At 43.8% G+C, this 17,942-nt stretch overlaps 1 protein-coding gene across 3 annotated transcripts in view; it reads left to right on the forward strand.

Moving 5' to 3' along the window:
• Positions 1-5,222: 5,222 nt before the first annotated feature.
• Positions 5,223-17,942, forward strand: part of CLTCL1 (clathrin heavy chain like 1) — a 32,580-nt gene continuing 19,860 nt past the window's right edge. For all 3 annotated transcript variants that reach the window (XM_083873735.1, XM_083873736.1, XM_083873737.1), the window contains exons 1-5: positions 5,223-5,312; positions 12,098-12,305; positions 16,329-16,597; positions 16,864-17,025; positions 17,479-17,592. In XM_083873735.1, the coding sequence (XP_083729861.1) occupies positions 5,271-5,312; positions 12,098-12,305; positions 16,329-16,597; positions 16,864-17,025; positions 17,479-17,592 (795 nt within the window). In that variant the 5' untranslated portion in view covers positions 5,223-5,270. The remainder of the gene's footprint in view (positions 5,313-12,097; positions 12,306-16,328; positions 16,598-16,863; positions 17,026-17,478; positions 17,593-17,942) is intronic.

Raw genomic sequence — 17,942 nt, forward strand, 5'->3', positions numbered from 1 at the left:
CCCTCCATTCCAGCCCTTTGTCATTCCCTGTTTATGCACACTGGCTAGTTCTACTCCTAAATGATAATTAAGGATCAGATGCTTTAGGCTGAAATTTTACTTGGTCTATATACAAATATAGTTTAGTTTCTGTCCTTCCAAACCTAGTGAAATTAGCAGGAGATGCACACTGGATTTATATGGGCTACCTCATGTCTTGCCATTGCTCATATTTTCAAAGAACACAATCACTTTCTACCTGCTTGATGAAAGAGCTGCCAGAGAAAACACTCTGGAGGAATTCAGCTTCTAAAAAGGTTGGTGTAGGATGCAACCCTGATGCATCTGTCAGGATTTTGAAGACAGACGTTGATTCCCCTGCCCTTTATCTGGCTTTGTGTCACTGACCACTACAGCCCTGTTTTTACAAGGCTGGGCTGGAGGAGTTGCAATCTCAGCTAAGAAACTGCCAAGCAAGGAATTCAGCACCTGTGTTGCAAAGCCTGGAGAACACCAGTGTCCAGGGAGGAGCAAACAACCCACAGAGAGCATCGATGCTGGTGTCCTGCCTATGGACAGAAATGGCTCCTTCAAATGGAAATGCTCCTGGGAGGCAAGACAAGCATATGGTTTGCACATTACAGGTAAATTGTATATCACCATGGCATTCTCTGTGGGGAACCTAAAGACCTCCAGCCTGCACTGTTACAGCCTTTAGACACTCCTGTTCACTTGGACATTAAATGCTATCAGAATCTGCAGACGGAGATGATAGAGAGATGGAGATGATAATCTCCAGCAGAGCTTTCATGTGCAGGAAATACAGGATGGGGCTTCACATACTGAGCTAAATTCATAAAGTGACCTTTATCAAGAACACATCAAGAGTAAGATTCACCAGAACAGGACTGTCTTGAAATGCTAAGCATGTACAACACCATTCTCCTGTCAAAGAATTAATTAGACTTTAAACAATTACATATTAAACAACTCTGCAACATAATCTTTACATTTCAAATAACTTCTTCAAAAACATTACAATTTTCACCAGCCTGCTCTCAGGAGCTTGAGCAATGACTTACAAATACCACAGAAGAAACTCATCCAGAGCCTCGGAGTGCCTTGTATGACCCAGAGTCATGCATTCAGTAAGAACAGATGGAAAAGGATAATTGAATTCCAGGCGAAAAGAGCATTATTCGAATGAAGCTTTGCAGTAAAATGAGGGACTGTGGGACATGTACAAGGAGTCAGTTCTGGATGGGAGACCATGATAGAAGACAGTTCTTGACTCAGCAGCAAGGAGTTTGTTGAAGGAGAGAGAAGAGACAGAGCGAAGGAAAGGGGCAGACTCCGCCGTCTCCAGGAGACAAGCTGGAAAGAAGTCCAAGGAGCAAGGGTGTGGTTTGAAAAACAAGGAGTACAATTTCAAACTGGATTCTGAAGCAGAGCAGTCAGTAAGGGCTTTGACATGCATGAATGCAAATTTCTTCCACGAGAGACCGAATCAGAACTTTAGGAGTTGTTGTGACACTCCGTCAATTGCTGCACCAAAACATCTTTGTGCTGCGACTGCTGACCCAGCATTCCTAGGGTTTGCATTTATCTGCTAGGCAAAACATTGATGCTCCGACAGTGCCAGGCAGCATTTAGCTGGGAACAGATGTGGATCAACATCCTGACTTCAGTGCTTTGCCACATGCAGCAGCTCTCCAGCAGTTTGCAGTGATCATGCACAAAGATGTGCAAGTCCAACCCACAGACTCCTTGTTTCTTGGAGCTGCACTTTGAGGAACACTCCAAGTGTTTGGGTGTACCCACTCAAGCAGGTCTCCTGCAGTGGATTCTTTCTCCTACAGGCCAGAAGATGTGCCAGTGACTTTTTTACCTTCTTGTATCAAAACAGGAAAGTAGCCAAACGTTTGGAAATTGAACATTTGTGTAGTTAAGCAGTGATTTGAACGGATGTTGTTGAGCAAGAACCTGAGAGAAACATTTAAGATAATTGCTTTTTTAGTGAGACTTCCTTGGCTGATTCTGTGGGAAGAAGACTGGGAACATACATACAACATTTTTTCCATGTAAATAACAGCCCCTCCAAGACAAAAACGTGGCTCTTCTCAAACATTGGAAAAAGAGCATCAGGCTGCCATCCATAGGATGAGCCAGAAACCCAAATATTTGGATGAGAGCAACTTCTGAAAAAAATAGAGAAACATTTACCAGGAGCTTTTCCATTTGCATTGTTAAAGGATTGCTAGGGATTACACCCTTCTCAGCTGCTGAGTGCTGTGGCTCTGCCTTGTATAAAGGAGCAGGGGAGTAGCAGTCAGCTAATCACAGGGGCACTAACACAGCAAACCATTAGAGACCTTTTACATTCCCTTTCAACAGACTATAGATTGTAGGAAAAATACCTAAATAAGGCCAGTAGTGCCTTTTCACTGAGAGACCCCAAACTAAATATAGAAAACAGGGTTAAAAGACTCAGTTGAAACATCAATGCACATGGCTGACAGTACAGAGGTCAGTTTCTTTAGCTGTGGAAGCTCAGCAGGCTGCAGAGTGGAGAAAAGATGGCAAAATACTTTTCCTATTTTTTTTTATTTGTGCCAAAATGTCCAACACTCTCAGCTCACTTTTCAGAGCCAATCACACTTGCAAAGAGTCCAACCCTTGGGATCAGCAAAGCCAGGTCTTATAAAGGACAGATATTTAAACACAGAGCAGTGCAAAGAAGGTACAAATGAAAAAGACATCAGCAGACAGAAGTGTGGCAAAGCACTTTTACATAAAGTGAGATACTTTTTTTACTACAGAAATTATGGGATGTTGTAATTAGGATTTGGCCAGCTGGGAGTGGGCACGAAGGATTATATTATTAAAATTGGAGTGAAGAAATATAACAGACCTTTAATTTTAATTATACTTTAAAAGAGCCTCAGTTTCCTTAGCCAGTGATCTTTCTAGTTCATGGCAGCAGCTCTGTGTCAGACTCCTAGGATTGCACAAAGTACACAGTGACTTTTGTGCATTTGTAATTCTTAATAACAAAAATATCTCAGAGACAAATCTGCTGCTTCTTTGTCACAAATGTCTTTAAAATGTTAATTTAATGTTAATAAAATATATATAACTATGTACACTACTTAAGAAATACTACTTAATTTGTGCAATAAGTGATGAAAGTATATGGCTTTTGGGGTTTAAGAAATAGATATAAATTGGCAAAAGTAGGCGTTCTAGATGTAATTAATTATCATCCATAAACTGAATGCGAGGGGGGGAAGTTGACAGAACAAGCTCACTACACCAGTGGGCTGGTGACAGATACATCCTGATGTCCCACTGGTAGTCTGTCTCTGCACTGCTCACTTGCCCTCCTTTAGCAACTCTTAACCCACCAAAATGAAACTGCAACTAACAATCCTACAGAGCAGATGCTACTCAAACCCCTTTGGATCACATTAAAAAAGTTGTCTCCACTTTACCTCCAGTTTTTCTCGGTTCTTTTGAGAGACCTTGGTATGTAACCCCAATCTTGAGTTCTCTGGGGAGAGTGACAGATTTCAGATTTCTGCAGGGATGGGGCTTTAGCAGCATCTCATTCCTCACTACCTGTTGAATGGGCTGTTTGAGCATTTCCTCAGCCCACTCTTCACCAAGGGATCCCCATGGCTGCAGCCTGTGCCTGTGTGTGCCAGCAGGAACCCAGGTATCCCAGCAAGCCATGCCCAGCATTCCTTTGGAAACTTAACCTAGTTTTGGTAATTCCCAACTCCATCTATTAAAAATGAATTAGGTTAAGTGAAAATAATGAGGTTTTTAATTGTAGAGTATATAAAATTGTTTTAATCTGCCTTCTGGTTTTGAGTCTTTGGGGGTCCCTTGTTCAGCTTTGTATTAGAGATTCTCCTATAATCTTGTGCTTCCCAGAGCTGAGCTCTCTGGGAAAATGTGAACAGCACAATGCTCTGGATAAAACTGCTGGAGCTAGCATCACTGCAGCCATTTCCACCTCAAAGGATCACTGTAATTTAGGAGAAGTATAATAGTACATTAACTTCACTTCCCTCATCTATTGCTAATGGGCAGACTAGGAGTGAGAATAAAATAACAAAAAAAAGGTGTTGATGCATCTCTTGCATGTTGGACCCTTTCACGTCTTGGATACCGAATAGCTTCCAATCCACAATGTCAACTCTTGGGGAAGGAGTCCTATTTCTATTTAGAAATGGAACAGGGCAGAGAACAAGTGGATGGTTTTCATAGCTGGGGAGAGAACAATTGGATGGTTTTCATAGCTGGTCATAAGCCCCCTCACCTTCCTTCGGGTATGACTGGAGGGAGCAAAGCCCACATGGTACTGGGGTAAATCGGGGGTGTGGGGCCAAGGGCAACCGTCTGACCAAGCCAGATCCCAGTGCCTTTGGGGTCCTGGGGCTGCCAAGGAGGAGAAGGAGCAGAAGGAGGAGGAGGAGAAGGGTCGCACTTTGGCACAGCCAGCCACGACGGCAGGTGCCAGGAAGGCGGCTCCGGGCTCCCAGCGCCCACCAGGCAGGCCCTGGGTGTTCCCTGTCTTACTGCTCACCTCAGGCGGGAACCCCGCGGCGCTGAGGGGAGCAGCTGTGGGGAAGGGAAGGGAGGAGCCCTGAGGGTCGGTGTGAGCGTGGGCCGGGAGGAACCCCAGGGGATCGCGTGGGTCAGGGGCCAGCCCCGCGGTGAGGGCGGGCCGGGTGGAGCCCCGGGGCTCGGGTGGGTCAGGGGCCAGCCCCGGGGTGAGGGCGGGTCGGGAGGAGCCCCGGGGTGAGGGCGGGCCGGGGCAGCGCCGGGGGGAGCCGGGCAGGGGGCCGGGTGACGTGAGCGTGTGTAGCAGCAGCGGAAGGATACAAGCACTCTGACAACCCCTCCCGCCCCTCTCCGCTGGCCGCAGCGGGGACCACCCGCTCCTCAGAGCCGCGTCCCCAGCCCGCGCCCTCAGCGGGAGTGAGGGATAGCGGGGCAGAGGAAGGCGGGAGGGTGAGGGCGGGCAAGAGGCGACGGCGATGGGCGGAGGAAGAAGCGCGGCAGGGAGGGACTATTTGAGGAGACCCTGGCAGGCTGGTGAGGTGCGGAGTGATCCCGGCGAGTGAGCGGCCCCGCGCTGAGGCCGAGGAGGGCGGCGGGCGCGCCATCCCAGCGAGGGCTCCGCGCCTGCGCCGCTCCCGCCGCCGTGAGGGGAGCACCGGCGGCCGCCCCTTCACTGTCCGCCCCTGCCCCGCGCCCTTGCCCCGGGGAGCTCGCCCCCAGCCATGGCCCAGATACTGCCCATTCGCTTCCAGGAGCACTTCCAGGTGAGCGCAGGGGGGCAGCGGAGAAGGCGCGGGGTCGGGGTCCCCCCTCTTCTGCCTCACCCCGTCTCTAGGAGAGGGGGGGCCGCGGCCTATGCGGGCCGGGGGAGCGCTGAGGGAGGGGAGAGGGGGCCGGGCCGCGGGGGGACCGACTCCGTCCCCTCCTTCCTTCCCTGCGGAGCGCGGCCGCCGTCCCGCTGGGCGCCGCGGGAAGGCGCGCAGGGCCGAGCCCGCCCTCGGTGCGGACTCTGGGCTGCCGCTTCTGCTCATCCATCCGTTCGTCCGTCTATCCTTCCGTGCCCGGAGCTGGATCCCCGCGGCGTGCGGAGCGGCCGCGATTTGTGCAGAGTCACTCGTCGCCTGAGGGACCTCCCGCTCCGGGGAGGGGGCGGCGCCGCGCTGGAGCCGCGGGCACCGCGGGCTCCCCCGCCCCGGCTCGGGTGGACGCCGCAATCTTGCTGGCGGATTGTGGTTTTTCCCTTTTACACAACCGACCGTCAGCCTCTGGATCGCGAAGGTTCCTGGAAACCTCTTTTTGTGTAGCTGTGAGGAAATTGGTGAGACGAGGTGCAAGAAGCTGTTTGGACTTGGAAGCTGCACAGCCACTGTCCCTCCTTCCAAACATAACAATATTAAAAAATCATCCCCCAAAACGACATGGTTCTGTTATTAATACCCTATGAAAACCATAATGCCAGCATTGGGAAAGGTCCATGGCGAATGGATGCAGCACAGACAAACCAGTTTATGTTCCCTGTAACCTGGTGCTGAGGGAGGGTTGTAAATAGAGTGAGAGAACAGCACTCTGAACGTGCAGTCTGAGGCAGGAATTAAAGGAATTTGCTAAATGAATGAGAGAACAGGAAGTGGACTTGGCAAGTCATCTTTCTGTGACTGTACCGCCCCTTTCTGTCAATTCAGGCATCCATTTCAAAATACGAACTGGGTATCATCTCCCAGGGTGGCCCGTGTGCCACTCCGGGCATTTCAGTTGGGAAATGGTTATGGCCACTTCCAGACTTCCAGCTCCCTTTGGGGAAGTATTTTTTTGCTTAATTGGAAGAACTGTCCCAGTGACCGTAGAAGGAGCTCTACGCTGAAAAAAGCAGTAATTAGAGTGAATTCCAGAAATATAAAACCTCTGTCCAAGGGAGGAGACACACCTGTGTCCTCTGAGTTTTCATGGCTTAGGAGAGTTTAACATGGGGAAGAATTCTGCGGTCACTCCACCCCCTCCCTGCCAATGTCCACTATAGCAGTGATTATGGTAATCTCAAACAGGTTCATAAAAGCTGTGGAACAGCTGTCTGAGTAAGAAACATGGGATCAGAAAGTGATTTTGGTGAAAGACCCTTCTTAGAGAGCGTATAGCTCGTACCATTTAAAACTAGCAAGCGTAGCCAATCCTGCTGATAGTGTTTGGTCTGTACAATTGTGATGAGCGGAGATCACACTTAATATGCAAGAGGTGTCCTATGCTGCTTTGCATGTTAAATGACTCTTTCTGTGATTACCAGTGTTGTGTGTCTTGCACTACTGCCAATATCAGCATTATGCTACCTCAGGTTTGGGTGGGGGACTGCCCACCTGCTTTTCAAGGGATTTGTACTGAAGTCATGCTCTATTTTTTGCTCCTAAGCAATTTGATCTTATTGAAAAGGCTAAACCTGTACTTGAGTTACTTTTCCTCTGCATGAAAGCTGCATGGAGGAGCAGGGGAAAGCCTGGGATGTCTGCTGCTAATATGTAGGAACAAACTTCTTCAGCATTCACTCTTTCCTGCTTCTCCCCCAGGCTGAGTGCAGAGGCCCTAAAGCAGGTCTGTTAAAGAGAGATTGAGATCAGCAGTAGCTGGGAGCAGGCAGTTGCTGCAGGAGTCTGCAGTGGCCTCCTCATGCTGCTTCTGCAGTTGTCCCTACATGGTGGGATAAATAGGGAGGGAAAACAGAAGGAATGTAGGAACTCACAGTGTTTGCTCTGGCTGGGTATCTGTGGTGCAGTTATATCAGCTTTGATTTATTGTATGTTGTAAACTAGAATCAAGAATCACGGGTTAGTGTTACATGGTGCTTGTTGTTGACTGGTAGAGAATTTGTGAAAACATTAGGCCTTCTCTTCATAATACTACACTGTCATACATATTTAGCCTTATCAGATTAATCTCTCTTCCCCCCCTCACACTCCTTCCAGGTAATTGGCTTGACTCTGGTTAAATGATCATATTTAAAATGAATATACTAAATCTACTATGCTTCTTTATGATAAAGCTGAAAAAGTATTCCATGTAATTGTGTGTTTCAGTGATCCTAAGTTAAATCTTTCTGTGCCTTAATTCAATCTGTGTACTGTTTCTACCTGTAGCCTTTTTAATTAATACAGATTTAAGTGATTAGAATATCAGTTAACCTTAATTAATTCCAAGTTCAGCCTGTTGCTGATGAAACATTATTTCCCTTAAGTTCAGTGTCTTCCCGAGGTAGTTATATGTACTTTACTAAAAGAACTGAACCATGCAGAAAGCGCTCTCCAGAGAAACTAAACATAAGTTGCAGTGCTAAATACTGAACTCTTCTCTCCCACTCTCTCTTGCTGGAAGTAGATAAATGGTAGTGTGAAGTGAAACAGTGATCTTGGTCCATGTAGAATTGGAGGAGTGCTAGGGATCAAGCAGACTGTTTGTTTGCATTCTTTGTGCAGCTCATTTTGTCTTATGGTGATCATCTGTAGTAGCTCCAAGCCTGTGCAGGAAGAGTGACTGCCAGTCACAGGGCACGTTAAATTTGAAGTTGTTACAGCTTGTGTGTTCAGGTCCTGTGTGAGCTGAAGGATAGAGAATAATTGCAGTGTAGAAAAGATAATCAGGTCTTGATGTGGTATTGGGAACTCGAAGTCTGTTTGTTTAGCTCCATTTGATGCAATTGAACAGTTATTTTTAGATATGAACTCTGTCACTGAGTCTTAACAAATTCATAAAGAACTTTCATCTTGCTCATTTTTTCCCTAGAGGATATTGGAGTTGAGGTTCCATAGCAAGGGCAGGGAATAAGACAAGGACTTAGTTTTTATCTGTCTGGTGACTGCCCAGCTGCAGCAGTGCAAACTATGCCAAGTCCTGCTGCAGTGAATTACTCCTGCATACTACTTAAGCTAATGTGATTTAATCAGGTTCTTAACCCCAGCGTTTCTGTTGGAGCAATGAATTATAAATTATTTACCAGACTGAACTCTTCCAAGGGAATTGTAGTTTACAATGGAAGTGCAGGAAAGGACCAAATACACTGATAGATAGACTGGAAGCAATACCACTGGAATCCAGTGTACAAAGTGTTCCTGATCTAAAATTAAACTTTTCCTTCACTTAGTCATTGCTTTTGTCTTAAAAGCTTCTCTTTGTGCTTCTTTGAGCCTTTTTCTGTTCTCAGTAGCAAAAATCTTTGCTTGCCTATGGGGAAAACTGTTGCTTAAGCAAGATCTCAGGTTCCAGGACTGGAGCCATCATCCCTTCAATGCACAGACACATAGTTCTGCTTTCTGTTCAGTAACTGATACAGGCTCTTGAGCACAGACAGCTACTGTGAGAAAACTAGCGTGCATGACATACTCTCCGTACATAAGTGCTGCACATCTTGGTGCAGCACTGACAAGCTAAACTGTCCTGGTTTTAAGCATAAAGGATGTAGATTGACTTCCATAATTTTCAAGACAAAACCACTTTCTGTTTGGATAGTCTGACTTGTCTTAATAAGAATTACTATCTGTTGTGCAATAGGCATGACTGAGCTGGATGGCTTTCTTAAGTTTGCTTTGGCTGGACATGTGGACTTAAGAAGCACTCAGGATATTTACAAGCTCTAAGTGACTTTTTAGATTTGTATTCAAAAGGTGGGGCTAAACATTGTGACTTGATTCAGCTATTTAGTGATAAAGAGCCCAAATTTGCTCATTGGATTTAGACCTGCACATGGTATTGATAACCCATTTGATAGGTGATCCAATTCTCATCACAGAATACAGAAATAGATTTTTGTGTAGGGAGTAGCTGTCACTTGAGATGAAAGCCTAATTGCAGCTGCAGCTCAGACCAGTGGTCTTGCATGTTTTGGGTCTTAAATACTTCCTTGGTGTCCCTCAGCTGTCAAAATGGGAACTGTAGCAGGAGATGAGGTGAGGGTAGGCAGTTGGGCAGGGATGCCCAACAATTATATTCCCATCCTTACTGGGGATGATTGGAACTTTATGTAGTCACATGAGTGAGAGTTCTGGGAAACTATTACTGCATTCTTGGTTTGTATTATCTTTAAAAAGATGTGTGCTTACAGAACTTTTAGCAGGTGTTTTATGTTTGGCTACATTTGCTTCATATTTGGGTATATGTTTGCTTCAGAACAACATTGTTCAGATCATCGTGGAAGATTTGTCCCATCCAGGGTAAAAGTGATGCTGGCTGATGTCCTTTATTTGATGGTAGAAGGATTCTGCTCGTATTCTTCTGCATAGTCAGTAAGGAATATGCCTCTTACAGTGCCTCACATATCTCAGGAGGATACCTTCCAGTGCCCTAATGGTAGGAACAGTCTTCAGTGTTTTCAGACTGCTAAACTGTGCAGTGTTGTCATTGACTGAGGCTTGCAGTGGTCACATGACCATCCTTTGGGGAGTTCTGGCATTTAGCCCTTAAAAGATGTGATGGGTTTCCCTGATGATAACAATGGCAGTGATACTCGAGCAGAATTTAACATTATCCTTTCTGAAGCCTTTGCTAAATTTTATAATAGTTTTAAACAGGGAATTTTAATAGCAGAGCATGAGGTAGAATCATACTTGTCTTAGTGAAGATACCCAAAATGTTTTCTTCAACAGGGACCAGACTTTGAAGTGAATAATGGTGGGTTTAAAGCTGAACTTCAAGGAAATGCCTCAAGGTTCTCACTTTGCAGAATGAGTGGCCAGGGGCTGTCTCTTGAAGAGTAGGTCAAACTGAAGCACACTAATTGAGAAGAGACCTTGAAAAAGCTGTGTTTGTGCTTCAGTACTCTGGAAATACATCTGAATTTGGATTAATTAAATCCGGTTAGGAACTTAGCTGTGCTGCTGTCAACTATCTTGACTACTCTTGTGACACTTAATCAGTCTCTTATAATGGACTGTAGATTTGTTTTCGAAACTCTGGGTGCAACATTATCTGATGACGTTGTGCCTAAACTTTGATTCTTTTTCGGAATGAATGGCACCTGCTGATGTTTACTGTTGTGTATTAAGTATTTACCCCTGAAGTGAGGTGTTGGCTGAATGGCTCTCAATTCTGCTGAGAAACACTTAGGGGAATGAGTAAATGTCTTTTTATGCATTCATACGTTTGGCTTATATTGCATTACTGAAACTTGACTCTGTTGAGATTAGCAGTTACTGAGCTGAACAGCTCTTCATTAGTCAGCTCAACAGAAAACAAACAATTCCTGAGGCATTCTTGGGCACAGTCCCACTTAAAGGTATCTCTGTTACATACCCAATTTATGATTTAGTGAGTAGCATTACAGAAGCTGTAGCAAGCCGTGATCAGCCAGCTCAAACAACTAAAACAGTGTTTGTGACACCACCATGGGACTTCTTGCCCAAGGGATTTAGCCTATTGTATGAAGCTCCTGGTGGTATTTGTCAAAGGAGTGTAATGACTCAGTGATGCTGGTGGTAGATTCTATCCTGTCTCCTTGAGGGCAGTCATTTTTCACTTGCAGTGCACTGAAAAGTGGTATAGGTTAATCCTTTTGAGAAGCTTCAGTGAAGCTGATACAGTTCTGTGCTTGAAAAGCATCACTTTGGGGCATAAAGCAGGTGCTCAGGCTTGTCACAGTTGCTGTTATATAAAATGCAGCTTACAGACATACCAAACCAGGGTGTGCTGCACAGGTAAATCTGATTTACTGTGGACCAATGAAACGGTGATGTTTGTTCACTGCCACCTCCTCCTGTTAACTGAAATTGAGAGGGAGTGGAAACAAAGTTAACTCAAAAGGATGAAAATGAGATATAGCTTTCTTGTAGGGGAGTCTATTTGGCAGCTCAAAATGACTCCAGGTTACATTTAGGGTAACTACTTTTACTTTTGTGCAGTTGAGCACAAGTTATGTTTTTAGAGCTGGACATACAGCTGGAAGGGGCCTGCATTACAATCCCTGCCTTTGTTATTGACCTTAATGGCATGACATCTTGGGCAAGGAGAGATGAAATGACTGTTTATTTTAACATCTTTCTTACCTTTCACTGGTAAGAATTAAGTATTCTGTGAAGTAAGATGAAGAAGTTGCAGGCCAATTGAGACCTGCTGTGTATAGACTTCCTTCTACACTGTTGCTAGGAGTGAGTTGCATAAGGGTAATTGATTCTTTTTGTACTACCCACTGATGCTGAACATTGTAGTTCTACCACTTAAGTTTTGAGCATCAAATTTACCAGCCTTGCTAAGACTGGAATAGTGATGCTACTGCTGATGTAGTCTTATCATGTTACTAAAAACCAGGTTAAGCAACGCTTAAGTTAAAACTCTTCTTGGTTTGCATCAGTATTACAACTTTAGAATGTCTTTAGGACCTGAATACTGACAGTTGTGTGGCTCTTTTCCTGTGGAACAAAGAGTTTCAGAAGATAAGTCATAGTTCAATGGTGTGCACTCTAGTCAGAGAAACTTGTCAGTTTTGCATTTCCTTCTGGAAGAGGTTTTAGACACAGAGGCTTGAGTTAGACCTTCAACATGGGAAGGATAACAAAGCACTCTTTTTTTGTCTTTCTAGCTCCAAAATTTGGGCATTAATCCAGCAAACATTGGATTCAGCACCCTAACAATGGAATCTGACAAGTTCATCTGCATAAGGGAGAAAGTAGGAGAGCAGGCACAAGTAGTGATAATTGACATGAGTGATCCAACAACACCCATCAGACGTCCAATTTCTGCAGAAAGTGCCATCATGAATCCAGCCTCTAAAGTAATAGCACTAAAAGGTGAGTAACCCTTTATGATTGCAGTATGAAAATTATTGTTTAGCTGTATTACTACTTATTAATGCTTTTAAACTTTATGTAAACTTTCTAAGAAGAATGCATATGAGGATAAGAATTCTTGCCTGAACTTGCATGCTGTATTTTTGGCAGTAGATCTTTCAGTAATCTTTGGATGATTTGCCTCCAAGTGGGTGTGAGATGCTTGGACCTGGCACTGCAGCCTCCTATCCTCACTGAGGACCAGGTCAGCATCTGGTATACTTTCCCTTTAAACAGGTATTGTAAACTTAATGGACACTTGTATAGATGAATAGTAGTGTAAAGCCGTATTTTCTGCCCTGTCCTGGCCCGCCCTTGTAGCTCTGAAGGTTTTATTAGACAGTGAGAGAAATGTCATTAGGATGGCCAGTAAGTGTAGAAGTCTTAATAACATAACAAGCATGTGAAGTTTGACAATCACGAGGTCTTGCAGCTAGGAAGACCTCTGCTTACTGCTACCTGTGGTGTTGTTACTGCCTTTAAGTAGCATTCTGAGCTCAAAAAGTAATTTGTAATTCATGTCCGGCTCTTTTCTCAAATGACCAACATCTGGTATTTAATCTCAATAACTGTTAACTGACCATGTACTTTTCTTCCTGCATCTTATCTAAACAGATGGTGAGTGAACTTTGTCCTGACATTGTATGTTTGGTAGTACAGAATGGTCCAATCTCATAAAAAGTACTGAACTTTAAGGTAGCCATTTGACAGTTCGCTTCATGGCCAGGTGGGGGAATCTTAATCCTCAACTGGTATTACAGTGGTCATGTTCTCCATTGGCTCGTTTCTAACCGTTTGGCTGTTTTGACTATTGACTGTACCAAGTGAAGAAGGAGAGTGTGCTTTTAATGTTTGTGTGTATATGTGATGGAAGTACAGTTGATAGACAAAATGAAGTTGCAATATTTTTATGAGAGACCTCTGCTAGCATGTCCTGTGTGCTATTCATTTCTGCCTAAGTGTGTTTTTTATTGTGAAAAATCATGGTGAAATTACTTGGGGATCCAAGAAAGTGTCCTCAAAACTGGTGCAAAACCTTTAACTTCTTTTCTTTGATCTCAGGGTTATACTGACATCAGGTGAGGACTAAAATGAATGTTTAACTTCAGTTGAATCTGGGATTCAGCTGAGATAGTTATGCATCTTGCAAAGGAGTGCCTTACCCTGGGTATGGGTAAAGGTAATAATGAAAAAAATTCACATCTGTTAAGAGTTTACTGTCCTTTGTCTTGGACCCCTTTAAACAAGCTGTATTGGCAAGGAAAGTATCTTCTCTACACTAGCAGAGCTTCATCCACCTCTTAAAAGGAAACTAATCTGATTTTAAAATTAATGTACTAACTAAATGGATTATCATCAGCCTCAAAGAATATAGCTTTATTCTTGCCAGTTAAGACTTGCTCAAAAGGAGTATTGTTCTGTCCATTCAGAGTGAATAAATCTGTCCTCTGAATCGACAAGGTTGAGTTAATGATGTCATGTTGACATGCAAAATTGTGTTGTCAAGTGTTTCAAACTTAATGATCTCTTCTATAAACAATCCAGTGATCAGAAGGTTGGGTGGAAAAGAGGGTTAAATAGAGCTGCCTAACCAATAAGTTATCCATGATAACCTGAAGACATGGTTTAAGTCAGTCTGTCACTCCAGACTTTTCCCTGCTGATCAAATAGGGTTTCAATAGTCAAAACGGTTCTGTATTGTGACTCAGTGTGCCATGATGGGGAGTTGCTCGTAATCCCAGGATTATTGAGCAATAAATGTAGAAACTCACCCTCAGAAAAAGAAATGAAATGATTCTTGATTTTAACTGACATACAGTCTGCACAATTTCATTTCTGGATTGCATGTGGCATTCTCCTGGTGTACCAACATTTATGCATTGTCCTTGTGTTCTTGGTCCTCTTGCACTGCTCTGTACTGGGAGTACTCAGCAGTGGGTGTAAGTGGAGAATGCAGCATTCGAGGGTGCTTTCCATTCTTTGTGGAATGGAGAAATGTCATGCTCCAGTCAACTGAAATGTAAATTCTTGTCCTGATGTTCAAAAACTCGAATCTTTTTACTTGGTTACACCTGTATAGTCTAAATAGACTCACCAGTTTGATAGGTTGATCAGAAAAACCTTCAGTCTTTTTGTCTTGAATCTTGGCCTAATAAAGTGTTCAAGTAGACAGAAGACTCAAATGCACACTTGCCCTCACTATGATTGTATAGCAGATCCTGCTTTTTTAACCCAAATAACAGAATTTTTTGTAGTTTAATTACAGTTTAGGGTTGTGAAGTTTGAATACATGTTGCCACACTTAGGGAGTTGTCAAGCAGTGGTTTCTGCAGCTCCCAACATCCTGGGCTAAACTGCCTGGTGATGCTTGCATAAGCCATTTCCAACTGTGACACAGCAGTCAAATTTAGTCTAGGAAAGAGACAAGCATGAGCTTTTAGCTGTTTGTTGGTTTCTTCTATGTTCTTAAAACTAGGAAAGACCTCCTGCTTCCTCTTCAGGAAGACTGTCCTTAAGAACAGTTTCTGAATGCACATACTGGGACCGTTGTTTAGATGGTGACCAGAGCCCTTCCAGAACTACTTGTCTCCTGGCACTCTGGAGTTCAGAATCCATCTCTTGATAGCACCAGGCCATTGCTGGACAAATTTTTATCCAATACAGTAAATAAGCTGTTTCCAGCTGTCAGTTCACAGGCCTGGGTTTACTGCTCTGACACAGTAAGTGCATGTGCAGAGCTCATTAGCAGGCTGCTCTTGGTCCCAGGAAAGCTAGCAAGCTCTCCTAGGGTGTAGTTGATCAGGTTGACAGTTCTCAATGCAGTTAAACCAGGCAGCAAATGCTGCATGTGATAGCTCTTAAGTCTTGCATTTTCTCTTGGCACTGCATTAAACTGCCATCAATTTATGTATGAATTATGCTGAAACATTATAGAGCAATTTGAGGTACATATTAACTTGGGATTAGTAACTCTTGAATACGATTTCTCTGTGGCCAGCAGCCTTTATCTATCAGCGAACATCTCCCAGTTTGGCAGTCACAAGTGTTACTAACAGGAAATACTTCTGAAATGGGGACAGAAATAATGGAATTACAAGCCAGTACTCCAGCAGTCTGAGTGGGTGTCTTGTGAACAGAAAAGAATATTTCTGGAGTTGAGTTGTCTCTTCTGCAGTAAAATAAAACATCACTTTGACTTTGGGAAAGGAATGGATTCTCTTACTCTTTATAGTTTGGTTCAATTAGCATTGCTTTTAAGCCTACTTAGCAGGGTAAGGCTTCTGGTTTGAAAGGACTACTAAAATCAAGCCTAAACCTGCAGTATAGTTTGTTGAATCATGAAGAAGTAACCTTAACTGGAACTAAAGCTCCAAACCTTCCTATAGTATTTCTGAACTTTTGACTGTCCTCTTCAGTAGGTACTTTATGTACAAAGCCCATCTAGTTCAGCGTGCAGTTCATCCAACAGGAGAACAAAATGGGATCTGTGATCTTTGGCTGTCTCAAGGTGTTTCAAGTCTCGTGCTGTTTGACTCAGTCCAGGTCATCTACAGCACCTACTAAATTGATAAACTGCAACCATTCTTTCTATTAATTATACTGAATGATATCTACTAGACATCTGTACCTTGGCATACCAGTGCTGCCAACTAAACAAGAGTTTACACAAGCTCTGTAGCTTAGACTGTCTTTTTGCTACAGCTTATAGTTAATTAAAGTGTCTGTGCTTGTCAGTTGTTGGAATGTCTGTGTGAGTGTCCATAAGGAGATTTTTTTGGTTTGGGGATGGTACAAGTATTGGGGGGGGAGAGGGGATTGTGTTAAGAGTCAAGTGTCAAAGGAGAATGAGATGTGACAGGATACTAACCCTGTCTGTAACACCACTGGAACAGTGGGTTAAACTGGGTGCTTGTAAATGGGCAATCTACAGGATGGCCATTGTGGTAATTGATCTGTGATGTTTCTTGGATTTTATCATACTAGCCGGGAAAACACTTCAGATCTTTAACATTGAGATGAAAAGTAAAATGAAAGCCCACACAATGGCAGAGGAAGTGATCTTCTGGAAATGGATATCTGTAAATACAGTTGCCTTGGTGACAGAGACAGCAGTGTACCACTGGAGCATGGAGGGAGAATCACAGCCCCAAAAGATGTTTGATAGACATGCTAGTCTTGCAGGCTGCCAAATCATCAATTACAGAACAGATGAACACCAAAAATGGCTGCTGCTGATAGGAATTTCAGCACAGGTAAGTTCCCTGGCAGCTACATGTTATGAAGATAATTGGGAGAGCCCTGGCCCCACTTCACTTAATAGCCGCTGTAGTTTAACCTTGGTTTCTGTAAATAAAAATTCAAAACTGTCTTTTGTGTAGGAATAGCCTGACTTTTAGTTCTGTTTGAGTGTTGGAGGAGGGTATGAGAGGCATTTGCTGTTTTTTAGTTTACTGTCCTAAGGGTCTTGCTACAAACATTTGAAATCTTATCTCTGAAAGCTGACCTTTCTTTTTTCTAGCAAAATCGTGTGGTTGGTGCAATGCAGCTGTACTCAGTTGATAGAAAAGTCTCCCAACCTATAGAAGGCCATGCAGCAGCTTTTGCAGAATTCAAAATAGAGGGAAATGCCAAACCTTCTACCCTCTTCTGTTTTGCTGTGAGGAGTCCTGCAGGAGGCAAGGTAAAGTCTGCAGCTATGTTCCTGTAGTGCCGTATGTAGGTTGTTTGCATCAAGCTGAATGTGGAATTCAGTGGCATTGAATATGCTACAGCTGCTGAGCAGTCTGTGCAGGGCTGAGGTAACACCACAGTAAATGCCTTGGCCTTTCTAGTCTTGTCCTGCAAAAATGATGAATTGACAAGTCTGACTCAAAATATCTTGAATGGGTTGTCTCAAATAGGAATAGTTGGCTTTCACAGAAGGCGTGGAGTTTTTTGGTTTTTTTATTCTTCTCCCAGGTTTTAATTTATCAAGTTCCAGAAAACTTAACATTCTGAATATGTGGAGCACAGCTCCCCAGACTGTGTTGGCCAAATGTGGCAGATGACTTCAGTAGCATATCTGAGGAAGGGAACTTCTTTCATGTGGCTGTACTTGCAGGCAGTCTTGTGACATGAACTCTTTTCTTCCTAGCTGCACATAATCGAAGTAGGTCAGCCAGCTACTGGAAATCAGCCATTTGTTAAGAAAGCTGTTGATGTGTTTTTCCCACCTGAGGCACAGACAGACTTTCCTGTGGCAATGCAGGTAAATGTTTGACCCCTCCCAAGAAAATGAGCTTTATAGCCTGGCAAGGAGCTGACATCTGTTGTAAAGATTGCTTTTTATAGTGCTTTGCTGTTATTCTTCCTAGTTCTGGGAGGGGTGTTAATGGGTTTGTGGGAGGTAGCATGGACATTAAAACAGTAGGTTAAATATATAGACTGTTCCCGTATTTTAAAAAATAAAAACCAAAAAGCCCCAATAAAACTTGTACAAAAAAAAACCAACAAAACCCAAACCAATGAAACAGACCCTGAAAAAACCCCGTGACAGTGTCTTCAGGGAGAATGTATCCATCACTTGGGCTATTCAGCTTCCTAGTAATACTCCAAGTG

This window comes from Zosterops lateralis (assembly GCF_965231275.1).
Source record: "Zosterops lateralis genome assembly, chromosome: 17".
Taxonomy (NCBI): domain Eukaryota; kingdom Metazoa; phylum Chordata; class Aves; order Passeriformes; family Zosteropidae; genus Zosterops; species Zosterops lateralis.